The 19,672-nt window shown below is 44.9% G+C and overlaps 1 protein-coding gene across 1 annotated transcript in view; it reads right to left on the minus strand.

Annotated features, from left to right (window-relative positions):
- CERS1 (ceramide synthase 1) overlaps positions 1-19,672 on the minus strand; it is a 120,522-nt gene that overhangs the window by 54,636 nt on the left and 46,214 nt on the right. Inside the window, exons 5-6 of the mRNA XM_073555101.1 lie at positions 16,169-16,330; positions 15,936-16,083 (exon numbers count right to left, since the gene is read on the minus strand). Coding sequence (XP_073411202.1) covers positions 15,936-16,083; positions 16,169-16,330 — 310 coding nt within the window. The remainder of the gene's footprint in view (positions 1-15,935; positions 16,084-16,168; positions 16,331-19,672) is intronic.

A 19,672-nucleotide genomic window follows, 5' to 3' on the forward strand; every position in this document is an offset into this window, starting at 1 on the left:
GCACGGCTTCGCCCACTATATCAGCACTCTGGCCTCTTTTTACTCTGCTTTCAGAATATACCAATCTAATAAGGGACAAAAACAAACTGGCACAAGCAGTAACATATGGATGGAAATTCAGCACAGCCCCAGCTGGAGCTGGCTGAACACACATAACTGAAATAGACAAAACCAGATTAAATGTGAACAATAGCAAAAGAACACTTAGCTGAGCATGCAGGGACTGAGCTGTAAACTAAGACCTCAGGAGGCAGGAAAAAATCAGCAGGGATAGAGGGAGTCGGCTGTCTTAAATCCAGTCAGAAACTCCAGATCTCCAATCAATTGTCCTCCTCATTATCAGGTGGCAAGCCTCTGTTAATCAAATCAGCTCCATTACTTCCAGTAACCACCAGAGGGAGCCCAGAAAGAGAACTCACGACCCCTCTGTCAATATGACCAGCTCCACTACCTTCACTAGTATCCAGAGGTAGGCCAGAAAGTGAATTCACAACAGTACCCCCCCTTGAGGAGGGGTCACCGAACCCTCATCCACGCCACCAGGCCGATCAGGATGGGCCCGGTGAAAAGCACGAACCAATCTATCGGCATAAATGTCAGAAGCAGAGACCCAAGTATTATCCTCCTGGCCATAACTGTTATGAGTTCATTTTCCCCTTCACCATTGAGGTCTGATGAACTCCCTCTTCTGGTGAAGGAAGGTAGTGAGGCTGATTACCAAGCACCTGAGCTGGGAGAGGATGACTGGGCGACGGGGATCTCTGACTGGATATAAGGCAGCCGACGCCCTTCCTCCTCGCTGGTGATTTCTCTGTGGAATTCTAGGAGACCAGTCTGATTCCTGCTCCTCAAAAGCTAAGTTTTCTGCTTTGCCTTTTTGCATTTGTGTTTTGGTTTTAGTTTGCCTTGCTTTTCTGGATTCTGCCATTCCCTGCTGGGGTGAGCTGAATTCCTTTTTTGTCGGTTGCTCTGTCTTCGGAAAATACCTGAGTACTGACATAGTCTTTTTGAAGCCTAGCGTCTTCAGGGCCTTTTTCCCTATCAGTCTGTTGGCTCTTATTTTCATAGGGTTTTTCGTGGATTGCAGACAGCAGCTTTCCTATCCTGTCCTGTCTAGTTAGCTTGGGCCTCATCATTTGCTCAGTCTATCTTTCTATCTGTGTTAGTGTTTTTTCTTCTTGCTTCACCATCATTATATGTTGGGGGCTGCCTATTGCTTTGGGGTCTGCTCTGGGGCAGTTTAGATTTCCCTTTCTGTCTTTAGGCTAGACAGTTCTCCGACTGTGATCGAGGGGTCTAGGGCATCGTAGGAACCCCCCACGGCTACTGCTAGTTGTTGTTGATAGGTTCAGGGGTCTGCAATCCGATAGCTGCCAACTTCTTTGGTTTTCTGGACTTAGCTAGCATTTCTATTTTTGCCTCCTACGGTGACTCATTCATAACAAAATCACCAGCCACACCGCAGATCCTAGGGTACTCAATAGCAGGAAAGAATTAAAAAAAAAAAAAAAAAAGTGTGTATATTTTTTCCTCTATATCTCTGAGGCCGTAGGGGGAATTTTTTTTCTCTCAATGGAGATAAAGCAATTGTCTGATCGTGTGGAGCAGCTCGCTGCGGAGGTGCGGGGAATTTCTGCCTACCTTGCTCATTCACATGCTGCTGAACCAAAGATCCCTACTCCTGATGTGTTTTTTGGGGATCGGTCTAAATTTTTGAATTTCAAAAATAATTGTAAATTATTTTTTGCCTTGAGGCCTAACTCGTCAGGGAGCTCCGTGCAGCAGGTTAAAATTGTCATCTCTTTGCTGCGTGGCGATCCCCAGGATTGGGCGTTTTCTTTAAAACCAGATGATCCTATTCTGACTAATGTGAATGCATTTTTTCAAGCCTTGGGGTTGTTGTATGACGAACCTAATGCGATTGATCAGGCTGAAAAGACCCTGTTGGCATTGAGCCAGGGCCGAGATTCTGCAGAATTGTACTGTCAAAAATTCCGAAAGTGTGCGGTCCTTACTGCCTGGAATGATAATGCCTTGGCAGCTCTCTTTCGGAAGGGTTTGTCAGAAGCCGTAAAAGATACTATGGTGGGATTTCCTGTTCCCTCTGGTCTGGACGATTCTATGTCATTAGCCATTCAGGTTGATGTGACGTCTGCCTGCGGTCTGGGCTGCAGCCAGACAACACCCCGAGAAACACTGATACCCTTTACCCCTATACAGGGATCTGGATTTATAGCAGAGCCCAGGAGGCGCTGTCTGAATAGGAGCAATGACCAGAGCAGGACGGTCGCCAGAAAGGTGTTCCAATACAGGACACAGAGGCAATGATATCCGAGACTAAACCAGTCGGGCAGAAATGATATAAAAACAGTAGACAGTAGCAGAGTCAGATTCCAGGCCGAAGCCAGAGTCATAAACCAGGAGAGTCGCAGAGGTACAGAATCGTTAGGCAGAAGCAGAGTCAGAATCCAGGCCGAAGTCAGAGTCATAAACCAGGAGAGTCGCAGAGGTACAGAATCGTTAGGCAGAAGCAGAGTCAGAAGTCCAGGCAAAAGTCAGAGTCAGTCAAACAGTAATTCACACAGTAACACGCAGGGGAACCAAGAATATATCCGGCGGCCTGCAAGAGTAGTCCCAAGGTATTTGAGGGATCAGGTCATCCCTCACAGGCTCTTGGGCTGATGATGTCATCCGGACCGAACCCAGGACCAGGCTGGATGGTGATGCACCAGCCCCTTCATGACTGACTGAGGAGCGAAGCCTGCGTCCAGCGGACGCCTGCGCAGGAGCCTCATAACTATCGCCGCCATCACTCGGAGTTGAAGCACAGCGCCTCCCAGAGACCGAGGCCGGAACCGCAGGCCACGAGTCTGACGGTGATGTGACAGTCCGGCGCCTCCTAGTGGCCGAGGCCGGGACAGCAGGCCCTGAGTCTGACGGTGACGTGACAGTACCCCCCTCTAAGAGGGGCCTCCGGACCCTCAAAACCCGGTTTGTCAGGGTGGAGGAGGTGAAACCTTCTAATCAACCCCTTTGCATGAATGTCACTAGCGGGGACCCAGGACCTCTCCTCTGGGCCGTAGCCCTTCCAATGCACTAAATATTGCACAGAGTTTCTCACTAGACGGGAATCAAAGATGCCCTGGACTTCGTACTCCAAGGCACCCTTGACCAAAACTGGAGGAGGAGGGGACTGGACGGGACGAATTGGGGAGCGGTACACCTTGAGGAGGGACTTATGGAAAACATTAGGAATTTTAAACGACTGCGGGAGTTTCAACCGAAACGCTACCGGGTTAATTACCTCTAATATTTCATATGGGCCGATGAACCTGGGACCCAGTTTGGCAGACAGTACCTTAAGTTTGATGTTTCTTGTAGAGAGCCAAACCTTGTCACCAACTCCCAGGTGCGGCCCCTGGGATCGTCGTCTATTAGCCGCCGAAGCCTGCCTAATCTGAGCCCCTTTCAAATTTGAGTTTACTTCGGACCAAATTGTCTTCAGACGATTTATATTTTGCTCAACCCCTGGGAGTTCCGACATCTTGGCCGAAAATGATCCAAAGCGCGGATGTAGTCCAAGGTTACAGAAAAAGGGGGTAGTTTTGATGGAGTCTTGGTATCTATTATTGAGAGCGAACTCCGCCAATGGCAAATGTTCCACCCAATCTGACTGATGTGCTGAGACATAGCAGCGGAGGTATTGCTCCAGCGCTTGGTTGGCACGCTCAGTTTGACCATTGGTTTCGGGATGGTATGCCGAGGAGAAGGACAACTCAACACCAATACGTTTACAGAACGCCCTCCAGAACGTCGAGACAAACTGGATACCCCTGTCTGACACAATATTTGCCGGAACGCCGTGCAAACATACAACGTGAAGAACAAACAACTTACTTAAAGTTTCAGAGTTAGGTAAGTCAGACAGGGGAACAAAGTGAGACTGCTTACTGAACCTGTCCACCACCACCCAGATACAAGTTTTCCCATCGGAGGGTGGCAGGTCTGTAATGAAGTCCATGGAGATGTGGGTCCATGGACTCTCAGGGGTGGGCAAGGACTGAAGCCAGCCGGTAGGGCGATTATGGGGGGACTTGGCGCGGGCACAGACTTCACACGCTGAGACGTAGTCCTTACAGTCCTTGGCCACCGTCGGCCACCAAAAGTTCCTGGTTACCAGCCTAGTGGTATTATTGAGACAAGGATGGCCTGCCAGGACGGAGTTGTGTGATTCTTTTAACACTTGTAAGCGAAAGGTAGCTGGAACGAATAATTTTTTTGGGGGTGTAGTGTCAGGAGCTCGTTCTGATGACCTACGGATCTCCTCCAGGAGGTCCAGAGATACTGCCGACACGACAATCCCATTAGCCAATATTGGAACTGGTTCATAGTCCTCGGTCTGTGTGGGGCAAAAGCTGCGGGAGAGGGCATCTGCCCTCACATTTTTAGTTCCGGGGCGAAAGGTGATTAAAAAATCAAACCTGGAGAAAAACAAGGCCCACCTGGCCTGCCTAGGATTTAGTCTTTTAGCCGACTCTAGGTAGGTTAGGTTTTTGTGGTCGGTAATAACAGTAACCTTGTGTTTGGCACCTTCGAGGAAGTGGCGCCATTCCTCGAAGGCCCACTTGATTGCCAGTAACTCCCGATTGCCGATGTCATAGTTTCTCTCCGTGGCAGAGAATTTGTGGGAGAAAAAGGCACATGGGCGAAGCTGAGTGAGGGATGCAGTGCCTTGCGAGAGCACTGCTCCCACTCCGACTTCGGAGGCATCTACTTCTACAATAAACGGGTGGTCCAAGTTTGGTTGAATCAACACCGGGTTGGCCATGAAGCACTCTTTTAGTGTAGAAAAAGCCCAAGTTGCCTCAGGATTCCAATTGGTCACGTCCGCCCCTTTCCGGGTAAGGTCCGTGAGTGGCTTGGCAATCTCTGAGAATCCCCTGATGAATTTGCGATAATAATTCGCAAATCCCAAAAATTGCTGCAGTGCTTTCAGCGATTTGGGTTGCACCCAATCCTTAATAGGTTGAATCTTGGCAGGATCCATGCGGAACCCCTGGCCTGAGACTATGTATCCTAAAAACTGCACCTCTTCGGCAAAAAAACCACATTTTTCAAATTTCGCAAACAAAGAGTTTTCGCGCAGTCTTTGCAGTACTGAACGAACCTGTTTAGCATGTGTCACAGGGTCAGCAGAATAAATCAAAATGTCATCCAGATATACGACGACATACACCCCACAAATGTCTCTGAAAATATCGTTGACGAAGTGATGAAATACTGCAGGAGCGTTACTGAGTCCGAACGGCATTACCAGGTACTCAATATGGCCAAGGGGTGTATTAAAGGCCGTTTTCCATTCGTCCCCATCTCTTATGCGGACCAGGTTATATGCCCCCCAGAGGTCAAGTTTAGTAAACCAGCGGGCTCCCAGTAACTGATTAAAAAGATCAGGAATGAGTGACAGCGGGTACTGATTTTTTACAGTAATGGCGTTCAGCTCACGGTAATCAATACATGGTCTGAGTCCACCATCTTTTTTCTCTACAAAGAAAAACCCAGCTCCTACAGGTGAGGTGGAAGGTCTAATGAAGCCTTTTCGTAGGCTGTCTGCTATGTAGTCATTCATGGCTACACGCTCAGGACCAGAGAGGTTGAATATTCTCCCCTTAGGGAGACGGGCACCAGAGACCAAGTCAATAGGACAATCGTATTCTCTGTGAGGAGGTAGTTTCTCAGACTCCACTATGGAGAAAACATCTTCATAATCCCTAAACGCATATGGAATAGAAGGTGTTTTAATTTTAATTTGGTTCACTGACAGTGACATACAGTTACTCTGACACCGTGGACTCCAGCGCACGACATCATCTATGCGCCAGTCAATAACCGGATTATGCTGGTGCAACCATGGCATGCCTAATACAACGGGATCTGATAAATTATGTATAATAAAAAATGACATCTGTTCGTTATGTAATGTCCCCACTGACATAGAAATTTCGGCAGTAACGAATTCCACACCTCCCTGGAATATAGATGTACCATTAATCGCAGTAGTCTGAATAGGCGCTTTAAGCCTTGACAGAGGTACACCAAGGCTCCTAGCAAATAAAAAATCCATAAGGTTGCCGGCAGCACCACAATCCACATAAGCCTTCACACACAGACGTTTCTTAGCAAAAGAAAGGGAAACTGGTAACAACAGTTTGGCCGCAATTGCGGGCAATACCTGGCCCCCAGAGCTGTCCAGGGGGCGATGATCTAGTAATGTGGATTTCCAACAGCCAGCATTTTCCTTGAAGCTTCCAGGCTGCAGCATGCTTGAGCCTGAGAGTGACCTTCCAGGCTGTGCAATGTAACAGGTGTTTGGGCCAAGAATCAGCTCAGTCAGGAGGAAGAGGAAGAGGAAAAAAAAAGGTAAGGAAAACTGCTTTTATATGTGTTAAGTATAGACACAAAAAGCAGTTTTATTTTTTGGGCCGGATATAATGTGACGTCTGCCTGCGGTCTGGGCTGCAGCCAGACAACACCCCGAGAAACACTGATACCCTTTACCCCTATACAGGGATCTGGATTTATAGCAGAGCCCAGGAGGCGCTGTCTGAATAGGAGCAATGACCAGAGCAGGACGGTCGCCAGAAAGGTGTTCCAATACAGGACACAGAGGCAATGATATCCGAGACTAAACCAGTCGGGCAGAAATGGTATAAAAACAGTAGACAGTAGCAGAGTCAGATTCCAGGCCGAAGCCAGAGTCATAAACCAGGAGAGTCGCAGAGGTACAGAATCCTTAGGCAGAAGCAGAGTCAGAATCCAGGCCAAAGTCAGAGTCATAAACCAGGAGAGTCGCAGAGGTACAGAATCGTTAGGCAGAAGCAGAGTCAGAATCCAGGCCGAAGTCAGAGTCATAAACCAGGAGAGTCGCAGAGGTACAGAATCGTTAGGCAGAAGCAGAGTCAGAAGTCCAGGCAAAAGTCAGAGTCAGTCAAACAGTAATTCACACAGTAACACACAGGGGAACCAAGAATATATCCGGCGGCCTGCAAGAGCAGTCCCAAGGTATTTGAGGGATCAAGTCATCCCTCACAGGCTCCTGGGCTGATGATGTCATCCGGACCGCCCACAGGACCAGGCTGGATGGTGATGCACCAGCCCCTTCATGACTGACCGAGGAGCAAAGCCTGCGTACTGCGGACGCCTGCGCAGGAGCCTCATAACTATCGCCGCCATCACTCGGGGTTGAAGCACAGCGCCTCCCAGAGACCGAGGCCGGAACCGCAGGCCACGAGTCTGACGGTGATGTGACAGTCCGGCTCCTCCTAGTGGCCGAGGCCGGGACAGCAGGCCCTGAGTCTGACGGTGACGTGACAGTTGATCGGCGTTTACGTGAACGCAGGACTGCACGAGAGGTGTTGCCACCTGTTGAACAAGTGTCTGAACCTATGCAATGTGATAGAGTTTTGTCCAGGGTGCAACGTCAGGAGTTCAGAAGGCGTAATAAGCTGTGTTTTTTTTGTGGAAATGCCTCGCATATTATTTCTGTCTGTCCTAAACGAGAGAAACGTTTTGCACACACGTTTTCTGTGGGTGGTGTTCAACCTAAGTTTCTTCTGGCAATTACTCTGATCTGCTCCCTGTCCACATTTTCCGCCAAGGCTTTTGTGGATTCGGGAGCAGCCCTGAACCTAATGGACTTGGATTTTGCTAAACGTTGTGGATTTCCTATGACACCTCTGCGGACGCCTATCCCTTTGAGGGGGATTGATGCTACTCCTTTGGTGAAAAATAAACCTCAGTTTTGGACCCAGGTGGTAATGCGGGTCGCCCCAAACCATCAAGAAAATTGCAGATTTTTGGTGTTGCATAATTTGCATGATACCATTGTTCTGGGGTTTCCCTGGTTGCAAATTCATAATCCAGTTTTGGACTGGAAATCTGTGTCTGTGGTGAGTTGGGGTTGTCGGTGTGCCCTTAGTGAGGCTCCGATTTTTTCCACCTCTCCTCAGTCGCATGATGTTCCTGACTTTGCCTCCTCATAGGAGTTATGACTGTGCAATTGAACTTGGGTGTAAATTTCCCAAGGGTCGGCTCTTCAATTTATCTGTACCCGAGCACGAGGCTATGCGATCCTATATTAAGGAGGCGTTGGAGAAGGGTCATATTAGACCATCAAGAAAAAAGCAAGATTCAAGGAGATTTGAATAAGAAGTAAGTGAACATGCAAATCCCATTAAAAATACAGTTTAATTCAATATTTTGTTAAAAAACACCTTCCCAGTGCAAAAAAGACCAGGCAAATGCCAAAAAATTAAATTGAAAAAAAGACCTTGTCTAAAGTGCTGCACAGCCCTATATTAGGCCTCACTGATACCTTCCTAGCCGTGGAGATTGGCACCCTAAATAGTACGATATTGGCGCCCCCACTCAACGAGGACTGTCCCTTACTTCCCTAACAGTCCCTGATATCATAGGAAGGAAAACAATATATCAAATAGTGCAGAGATGAAGACAACAAAATGCCCTAGAGCTAATGCAAACAAGAATATAATAGAAAAAATTCCATATCATGATACTAAATGACAAAAAACCTTAACATGGCAAGGTGCATTGTTCTTCCCGCTAAAGGGGATACAGGCAGTAAATTACAAAGATTGGTCACTTTTCATGTTTATAAAGACCCCTCATAATAAAGGTACATATACAGTATCAATGTGAAACAAAATCTTCACATGATGAGATAACCTCCACACAGTGAGATATAAATCAGATACACTATAAAGACTGTTATCATCCCTTCTTAAGCCCATAAAGAACCCTCACTCAGGGGGATATAAACAATCAGATACATTATAAAGATTGGTCACTTATCATGTCTATGGAGAACCCTCAACGCGTTTCCCCGCCGTAGCGGTTCATCAGGAGGAATAATCAGTGCTTTCACCGATATTGTTGATGCTCCATGCCTGATATCTTGATAATGGAAGCATCAGAGGTCAGACCAAGCGGATTTAAATAACCGCCATGATAATGCTAACAAGCCACCCACCATCTGGTGGCCCAATCAGTGAAAAGGTGTAGATAATTAGAGCCCATATGTGCAATTAGAATGTACCTAAAGGTCCGGTGTTCCACCGCTAAATTTTTAGCAAATATTCACTAGCATGCGCTCCACGCTGGAGCGCATCCAAGATGGCGCTGGGACTTCCGGTCATGTGATGTAAAACATGCCTTAGTAGTTACCCGATCATCCGGAACTCTGTTTACCAGACAAATTAGCGGGGACCCATTAAACACGCTCAGTGCACCCAAAATGGCGCCGGAACTTCCGGTCGCATGATGTCATGTCCGCCTCTAGCTGTTGTCATGGAGCATACAAGACGCTCACCGGACAATTAGACCGCGCCATCAGATTGCGCGCAGCCTGCTTACATATATCGCCCCCAGTGCCAAAAAATAAAAATACAAAATTGATTAAAGAGTCAGGGGCAGGGCACATTAGATATAGTCCCACAATAGGGTCATAATATGAAAATAGATACCAAACAACATGTCAGTTTTATAGACACTCTTGTTTATAGCAGGGCACAATTTCTCTCACACATATAAGCACAGGTACCCTTAGAAAATAGATATATCCACAAAATATAATAAACCCATTACGCCAAACAATGTGGACCATGCCATACAAGCATCATATGCCAGACAGATAAAAACCCCCTCCACCCACCAGAAAGACACATTCTGCCAACCAGGAATTTATATAAAGCATGTATATGACATAAATTCATTCATCCCATCTGGAGACACGGATTGTAATCTAAACATCCACTCACACTCCCGTCTCAGAATCAGATTGTCAAGATTTCCTCCCCTTGTTTTTTGTTTAACCAGCTCAATCATATTGAAGGAAATGTCGCCTAACCGGCCCTGATGCACAGTATTAACATGTCTGGCGACAGGGGTATCACGTTTGTTCCTGATATCCCCCAGGTGTTCACCCACTCTCACCCTCAGTTCTCTGGTGGTCTTTCCCACATAATCCAAGGGGCAGGTACATGTGGCCTTATAAACTAGGCCTGTCGATCTGCAATTTCCCAAATCTCTAATATAAAAGGTTTTACCATTATGTGAACTCTTGAAGGATTTACATTGCATCATGTACTTACATCTAGTACAGTCTCCACATTTGAAGAAGCCCAAAGGCTTTCTATCAAGCCACATACCCACCCCCTTTGGTCTCTGATAAAGACTATGCACAAGGCGATCCCCTATAGATCTCCCTTTTCTATAGGTAATGGTGGGTTTGGACGATATAAGTCCCCTTAGATTAGGATCAGCTAACAAAATGCCCCAATGTTTTTTCAAAACCTGATATACCCTGTCCGATTGGCCATCATATGTGCCAATAAGTCTAACAGCTGTATCGTTAGATGTATTTTCCTTTTTAGGGAGAAGAAGTGACGACCTATCTGCTGTAAAGGCTTCAAATCTTGGTCCATCCAGGGTACATGCGGGGTAGCCTCTCGTCCTAAACCTCTTGTACAGATCATCAGCCTGCTTCCTATAGACATTCAAGTCAGAGCAGTTCCTCCAAATCCTAAGGAACTGTCCCTTAGGTATCCCCCTCCTTAGGGGTTCAGGGTGATGGCTTGTCCACCTTAGCAAGCTATTAGTTGCAGTGGGTTTCCTGTAGGTGCATGTGCTAATCCTTCCATCAGCCATTTTGGAAATCGTTAGATCAAGAAAATTAATACTTCCAATATGACACTCTGACGTAAATCTCAGTCCCACCTTGTTCTTATTAATACACTCAATGAAACGGAGGAAGTCAACCTCTGGGCCAGACCAAAATATAAGAATATCATCAATATATCTGGCCCAGAGGTTAATAAATGGAATCCACCACTCCTCTTCCTCCCCGAAAATATGAGTTTCCTCCCACCAGCCCAGGAAGATATTCGCATATGTGGGGGCACAAGGGCTCCCCATTGCAGTCCCCCTGAGCTGGTGGAAGTACTTAGAGTCAAAGAGGAAATAATTTCTGGTGAGAACAAAGCTCAACAATTTCTTGACAAAGACGTTATGTGTTTGACATTCAACTGCTCTTGTTCGTAAAAAATGGGTTACCGCCACCAGCCCCCACTCATGTGGAATACAGCTATACAAAGCCTCCACATCAATGGATGCCAACAGAGTGCTCCCTTCCAGAGTAACCCCTCGAGCAAATTCAACAGATGCGATGTGTCCCGCACATGAGACGGCAATGCAGTAACAAATGGTCTCAAGACCTTATCCAAATAGACCCCACTGTTCTGGGTCAGTGAATCTATACCAGAAACAATAGGTCGACCCTTCAGTGGTTCAAGCCCCTTATGCACCTTTGGTAATGCATAGAAGGTTGCTATAACAGGAGCTGTTGGAAATAAAAAACGAAATTCATTATCTGAGATCACCCTGTTCTCCTTTGCCTCATTCAAAATAGACAGCAATTCAGTCATGTATACAGGTGTTGGATTGTCCCGCAAGACCTCATACGTGTCCTCATGATTCAAGAGTGCATAACACATTGCCCTATATCTCTCATGGTCCATGAGCACCAGATTGCCGCCTTTATCTGAGGCCTTGATAATTATTTTCGCATTCTTCTCAAGCCCCTCAAGGGCCAATCCCTCACTATGGAAGAGATTTGATGGAATACGCGGATTAGTTCTTTGAATTCTCCTAAGATCATCCTCCACCATTTTGATAAAAATATCAATGCTCATAACCTCATTATTAGGCGGCATCCTGGTGCTCCTGTTTTTTAATGTAGTAAATGGACCCAGACCATGTGGTTGCTCATTTTCTCTTAGGAGGCTAGTCAAAGCTTCCAGGCTCTCCATATCTTCTTCAGATAGACCCAGCCGGAGGCACTGTTCACGATCATGTTGCCTAAAGAAGAGTTTCCACTTCAAATTCCGGCCGAACAGATTCAAGTCTTTAACCCAATTGAAGCAGTTGAACGTATTAGTTGGCACAAAATTAAGCCCTTTTTGTAAAAGACGGTATTCATCACTAGACAAATTATGCGATGATAAATTAATAATCTGTCCCTGATCGATCACATTCTTTTCCTCAGGTCGTATCCCATTGCTGGACCTCTGTCCAAAAAAGATTGCGGTACAGATGACAATGACCCTGAGGAAGGTTGCTGTGCCCCCCTCCCAGGACCCCTTTGCCTGTACTGATTTCTCGATGGACGCCATCTTGATCTATTTTGTCCACTTCGCCCCCGAAAATTATTCAAATTATCTACACGCTCAGTATCAGATGTGTCTATATCTGAGGATGTCACCTCAGCTTGCCTTTCAGCCTGGTATTCGTATGCCCTATTGTCCTTGAAGTCTGCAAGATCCCGTGTAAATTGTGAATGCTTACGATCTTTCAATTTAGTCTGAAACTTCTCAATTGATGCTTGAAGAATATCCTCCCTACGCGTGAAATCAGGGTCAGCTTTAAACTTCTGCACCCTTTCAATCAGACCATTCAACTTTTTGGTTGATTCCTCAAACAATCTTTTTTCCTCAGTCAAGAGGAGTAACATAAAACGGGTAGAAGACTCAATAGACTCCTTTGTCCAGGCCGTCAAAAGCTGAGGGCTAGCCGTTCGGGGTGAGGGTTGTATATTAATACACAAACCCTTGGGTACAATTTTATTTTTGATGTAACTTTCCAGACCTCTTATCTCCCACCAAGATTTAATATTTTCTTTGTATGCAAGGTAGAGGTCCTTAAAAAAGGTTTTAAGGGAGGGGTTATCAGGGCTCTCTGGTAATGAATTTGTAGAAAAAACCTGGTTGGCATCCTGTGCCCAAAGGTCAATATTGATAGGGGCTGACAGAAAGCTGGCCATATCAGACAAAAATCATAAAGAAAAAATCAAGATTCAAGGAGATTTGAATAAGAAGTGAACATGCAAATCCCATTAAAAATACAGTTTAATTCAATATTTTGTTAAAAAAAACACCTTCCCAGTGCAAAAAAGACCTGGCAAATGCCAAAAAATTAAATTGAAAAAAAGACCTTGTCTAAAGTGCTGCACAGCCCTATATTAGGCCTCACTGATACCTTCCTAGCCATGGAGGTTGGCACCCTAAATAGTACGATATTGGCGCCCCCACTCAACGAGGACTGTCCCTCACTTCCCTAACAGTCCCTGATATCATAGGAAGGAAAACAATATATCAAATAGTGCAGAGATGAAGACAACAAAATGCCCTAGAGCTAATGCAAACAAGAATATAATAGAAAAAATTCAATATCATGATACTAAATGACAAAAACCTTAACATGGCAAGGTGCATTGTTCTTCCCGCTAAAGGGGATACAGGCAGTAAATTACAAAGATTGGTCACTTTTCATGTTTATAAAGACCCCTCATAATAAAGGTACATATATCAATGTGAAACAAAATCTTCACATGATGAGATAACCTCCACACAGTGAGATATAAATCAGATAAACTATAAAGACTGTTATCATCCCTTCTTAAGCGCATAAAGAACCCTCACTCAGGGGGATATAAACAATCAGATACATTATAAAGATTGGTCACTTATCATGTCTATGGAGAACCCTCAACGCGTTTCCTCGCCGTAGCGGTTCATCAGTAGGAATAATCAATGCTTTCACCGATATTGTTGATGCTCCATGCCTGATATCTTGATAATGGAAGCATCAGAGGTCAGACCAAGCGGATTTAAATAACCGCCATGATAATGCTAACAAGCCACCCACCATCTGGTGGCCCAATCAGTGAAAAGGTGTAGATAATTAGAGCCCATATGTGCAATTAGAATGTACCTAAAGGTCCGGTGTTCCACCGCTAAATTTTTAGCAAATAATCACTAGCGTGCGCTCCACGCTGGAGCGCATCCAAGATGGCGCTGGGACTTCCGATCATGTGATGTAAAACATGCCTTAGTAGTTACCCGATCATCCGGAACTCTGTTTACCAGACAAATTAGCGGGGACCCATTAAACGCGCTCAGTGCACCCAAAATGGTGCCGGAACTTCCGGTCGCATGATGTCATGTCTAGCTGTTGTCATGGAGCATACAAGACGCTCACCGGACAATTAGACCGCGCCATCAGATTGCGCGCAGCCTGCTTACATATATCACCCCCAGTGCCAAAAAATAAAAATACAAAAATGATTAAAGAGTCAGGGGCAGGGCACATTAGATATAGTCCCACAATAGGGTCATAATATGAAAATAGATATCAAACAACATGTCAGTTTTATAGACACTCTTGTTTATAGCAGGGCACAATTTCTCTCACACATATAAGCACAGGTACCCTTAGAAAATAGATATATCCACAAAATATAATAAACCCATTACGCCAGACAATGTGGACCATGCCATACAAGCATCATATGCCAGACAGATAAAAAACCCCACCACCCACCAGAAAGACACATTCTGCCAACCAGGAATTTATATAAAGCATGTATATGACATAAATTCATTCATCCCATCTGGAGAGACGGATTGTAATCTAAACATCCACTCACACTCCCGTCTCAGAATCAGATTGTCAAGATTTCCTCCCCTTGTTTTTGGTTTAACCAGCTCAATCATATTGAAGGAAATGTCGCCTAACCGGCCCTGATGCACAGTATTAACATGTCTGGCGACAGGGGTATCACGTTTGTTCCTGATATCCCCCAGGTGTTCACCCACTCTCACCCTCAGTTCTCTGGTGGTCTGTCCCACATAATCCAAGGGGCATGTTTTATATATATATATATATATATATATATATATATATATATATTTTCTATTATATTCTTGTTTGCATTAGCTCTAGGGCATTTTGTTGTCTTCATCTCTGGAGTATTTGATATATTGTTTTCCTTCCTATGATATCAGGGACTGTTAGGGAAGTGAGGGACAGTCCTCGTTGAGTGGGGGCGCCAATATCGTACTATTTAGGGTGCCAACCTCCACGGCTAGGAAGGTATCAGTGAGGCCTAATATAGGGCTGTGCAGCACTTTAGACAAGGTCTTTTTTCAATTTAATTTTTTGGCATTTGCCAGGTCTTTTTTGCAGAATTCATTAAAATGAATGGGATGCTTCTTGTAAGCGTTTTTCCCGGTAAAAACGCGTAAAAAACGCTTATGTGTGCACACAACATTACTTTGGTCTGCCCCTACTTTGAGCAGTTTAGGAGGCTTTTTGTCCCCCCCGAAGATGTTGTCTTTGCATTTGGTTTTTCCTCCAACTGAATTTAATGGAGTTCAGTGAATTGTTCGGTGAAGATCGGGATGTTCGCCGATCCGAAACCTTGAAAGGTTTGCTCATCTCTACAGCTAGCATCTCAACATCTGGCATATTCACCTTCAAGATCATCTGAGACCAGCCACCCAGACAGCTGCTACAATAATCAGTTTGCATAATCAAAGAATTTCTCCACAAACTTTCAGATACCGTCTCACGGAAACGTCTCATCGTCATCATCAGGTTCTCCACCTGACTGCAGTTTGTCATCATAACCGACTTAACTTGCTTATATATATAAAGCACTTTACAGGCACATCAGCACTGACTCCATTGCGGCTCAAATTCTAAGTTCACTTTCAGTATATCTTGAGTGTGGGAGGAAACTGCAGTACCAGGAGGAAACCCTAGCAAACACAGGGAGAACCTACAAACTTCTTGCAAATGTCGTTGGTGCAAGGCTTTAGTGCTAACCATTTAGCCACCATGCTGCACACATTATGTCATCAGATCTACCCTAGCTTACCTTAATAAGAAACTATAAGAGTAAATCTTTACAGTATATGAACCGTCAAGTGCACACCCCCCTTTAAAACATCTTCAAAAATATAGTTTAGTGTGCAGATCATATATTGAATATAAGGTTTGAATTAAACTCACATACTCACCAAAAACCAATAAATATTCATAAGTGTCAATGAGAATAGGAGGATGTTGAAGAAGAAATAAAACGGGATGTTTGGATTAGATTCAAGGCTGGAACAGCACGTAACATAAAGGACCTTCATAGGAAACCAGTAGAGTCGGAACCAGAACCTGAGGGAAGAGGAATATGAGGTTGTAGTTGCCTGTGCACATAATTACTGGCTAGGACAGATTATATCTCATAGTAATTACGTACCAGCTTACACTAAAGAGAACGGATCCAATATCTGTAATAAAGCCGTTGATTTTGTGGTATTTTCCACCTCGTGTTTTGAAGTAAAGGTTAAGTTTCGTGAATTCCAATAAAATATCATTAAAATCATGAAGAAAAAGTACTAAAATTCCAATGTTGTGGTATCTGGAAGAAAGAAATATAGGATCAGAAAATGATGCAATTCGAATTTGTGAAATGTTTGGGTTCTGTGTTTCATTGGTATTATACGGTGACTGAAAGCCCTCCGGGATGGCTGCGTACTGTGTCACAGCTGTCTCCCTAGGCATGGGCCGATGAAGCTGGGGAGCGTACTCCTGGCTTCACTGCCCATTGCCAGCAAGGCATGCGCAAGATTTTCATAGAGCCAGCAGTGACATCGCTTTTGCAAATCATGTCACTTATCACGTCACTTATAAATTAGTGAGGGTAATCCCATGACTGTTCACTCACTAATGAACATTTCAAAAGTGCAGGTTTAAAATTAATTTTATGGTGATTCAACAATCAATAAGCTATGAAATCTGCTAGTTACAAAGTAGATATAGTATTTGATTGAATAAATACATGGAGGCAGTTTTGGGAGTTGGGGCAGTTGACAGTTTTTGTTTAATATAGGAAAGGGTTTTGTACGGTTGCAGCAGTTAAACTAAGGAATGCACAACCTCAAGAGATTACAATAGAAGATACTATATAAGCATTTATCAGAGGGAAACAAGTGAAAGAAGATGAGCAACGTGACTGCAGCGCTGCCCCATGATGACATTTTATTTCAGGGGGTGGTGGGGGAGAGAAGCAGGTGGCAGTTACCAGAAGGCCTTCCTCCTGATAACATCACATTTGATAATCCCCTGTGAATAGTGGGACTTAGGCCGTTTTCACATGTCCTGATATTTCCAGTACCAGAAAAAGTAGTACCGGAGATATCCATGTCCGCGTGTCCGTGTGTGTACTACGTGTGGCACACTTGTGCCGCCCGTGTGCCACATCAGTACAAAATGAACGGCTGCAGGGGAAGTAGCGATACAGTAAGCGCTGTTCCTCTGCATGTGGTGCTGAACGTGGCTGTCATTCTCCCTGCTCTACCGGCAACAGCGCAAGCAGGGAAGAATTAATGAAAAGAAAAACATGGGGTCCACCTTATTTTTTTAACCAACCTGGCAAAACTAACAGGTGTGGGCTGCTGCTATTCTCAGGCTGGTAAGGGGCCATGAATATGGGCCCCCCCAGCCTAAAAACAGCAGCCCGCAGCTGCCCAGAAAAGGCGCATCTATTAGAAATACTGTGGGAAAATGACGGTGCTGAGGTCACAGAAGTTCATGCTGGCAGAGAACACAGACTCAGTGATGTCACCGCTAGTCACTGCTTCCCATTCATTCTCCAGTAGTTTACAGCCCGAGCAGTCGCATTAGCACCGCTCCGGTTGTAAACTGATTATAACCAGATATGCATTGCGCCGTGGGAATGACTGTACGCCGGACATGTAGGGTATATTGTTGGGGTTTTTTAATTTTTTTTTTACAGGAGATCGAGGGATACGAGATGGGATTAGCAGGGTAATAAAGATGGGAAAAAATGTGTGGTGTATTATTTCATTAAAAGACTTTATTATTACTGTGTGTGTATTTATTTAACCTTTTACTTATTATAGGATTAGTAATGGATAGGTGTCTTATTGACACCTCTCCATTGCTAAGCCAGGCTTAATGTCACCTTAAAATAGAAATGTGACATTAACCCCTTATTACCCCACTTGCCACCGCTACAGGGCAAGTTGGAAGAACCCGACAAAGTTCCAGAATAGGCACATCTAATAGATGCGCCTTTTCTGGGCAGCTGCGGCCCCTTACCAGCCTGAGAATAGCAGCTCGTACCTATTAGATTTGCAGAGTTGGTTCAAAAAATAAGAGGAACCCCACATCGTTTTTTTAAATTCATTCTTCCCTGCTTGCACTGTTGCCGGCAGAGCAGGGAGAATGACAGCCGCGTTACCCCCTTTGTAGGCCCCTTACCTACAATTGACGTAATATTCCGTCCATGTGTCCATGGACCTAATTACCATGGACGGAATATTACGTCATCGCGATCAGCGGCGCCCACTTGGTGAGCGCCGCTGATCGCGGCCGAGTGTCAGCTAATTATCGTAGCTGACACCCGGCACAATGTGTCAGGGGCGGTCACGGACCGCCCCCGACACGTTAACCCCTTGCACACCGCGATCAAACGCGATCGCGGTGTACCGGGGGTTAAAGGGAAGCATCGGCAGGGAGGGGGCTCCCTCCGTGCTTCCCTGAGCCCCCCACGGCAGCGCAATGTGCAGCGCTGCTGCGGGGGGCTCTTTCCCTACAGGCCCCCGGATCCAAGATGGCGACGGGGGCCTGCAGGGAGCTGACTTCCTCACTGCCTGCAAAGCGCAGGCATGAGGAAGTCTGCAGCAGTGCCTGTGACAGATCGCTGATCTGTCACAGTGATCTGTGATGTGACAGATCAGCGATCTGTCACAGGACAGTGATGTCCCACCTGGGACAAGGTAATAAAGTAAAAAAAAAAAAAAAAGTGTTAAAAATAATTTAAAAAAAAATCGCTAAATAAATCAGTAAAAAAAAAAAAAATATTCCCCAATAAATCCATTTTTTCAAAATAAAAAAAAACAAAAACAATAAAAGTACACATATTTGGTATTGCCGCGTCCGTAATGACCTGCCCTATAAAACTGTCCCATTAGTTAACCCCTTTAGCGAACCCCTTAAAAAATAAAAATAAAAAACGAAGCAAAAAATAATGATTTATTATCATACCACCGAACAAAAAGTGCAATAACGCGCGATCAAAAAGACGCATATAAATATGCATGGTACCGCTGAAAACGTCATCTTGTCCCGCAAAAAACGATCCACCATACAGCATCATCCGCAAAAAAATAAAAAAGTTATAGCTCGCAGAATAAAGCGATACAAAAATAATTATTTTTTATATAAAATAGTTTTCATTGCAAAAAACCGACAAAACATAAAAAAACGACCTAAATGAGGTATCGCTGTAACCGTACTGACCCGAAGAATAAAACCGCTTTATCAATTTTACCGCACGCGGAACGGTGTAAACGCACCCCCCCAAAAGAAATTCATGAAACGCTGGTTTTTGTTCATTCTGCGTCCCAAAAATCGGAATAAAAAGCGATCAAAAAATGTCACGTGCCCGAAAATGGTACCAATAAAAACGTCAACTCGTCCCGCAAAAAATAAGACCTCACATGACTCGGTGGGTCAAAATACGGAAAAATTATAGCTCACAATATGTGGTGATGCAAAAACTATTTTATAAAAAAAATAAAAAGCGTCTTTTAGCGTGCGACAGCCGCCAAACATAAAAACCGCCATAAACAGTAAATCAAACCCCCCGTTATCACCCCCTTAGTTAGGGAAAAATAATAAAACTAAAAGAAAATGTATTTATTTCCATTTTCCCGGTAGGGTTAGGGCTAGGGTT

The sequence above is a fragment of the Dendrobates tinctorius genome, unplaced genomic scaffold (assembly GCF_039654945.1).
Source record: "Dendrobates tinctorius isolate UK_male_01 unplaced genomic scaffold, ASM3965494v1 ptg000219l, whole genome shotgun sequence".
NCBI lineage: Eukaryota > Metazoa > Chordata > Amphibia > Anura > Dendrobatidae > Dendrobates > Dendrobates tinctorius.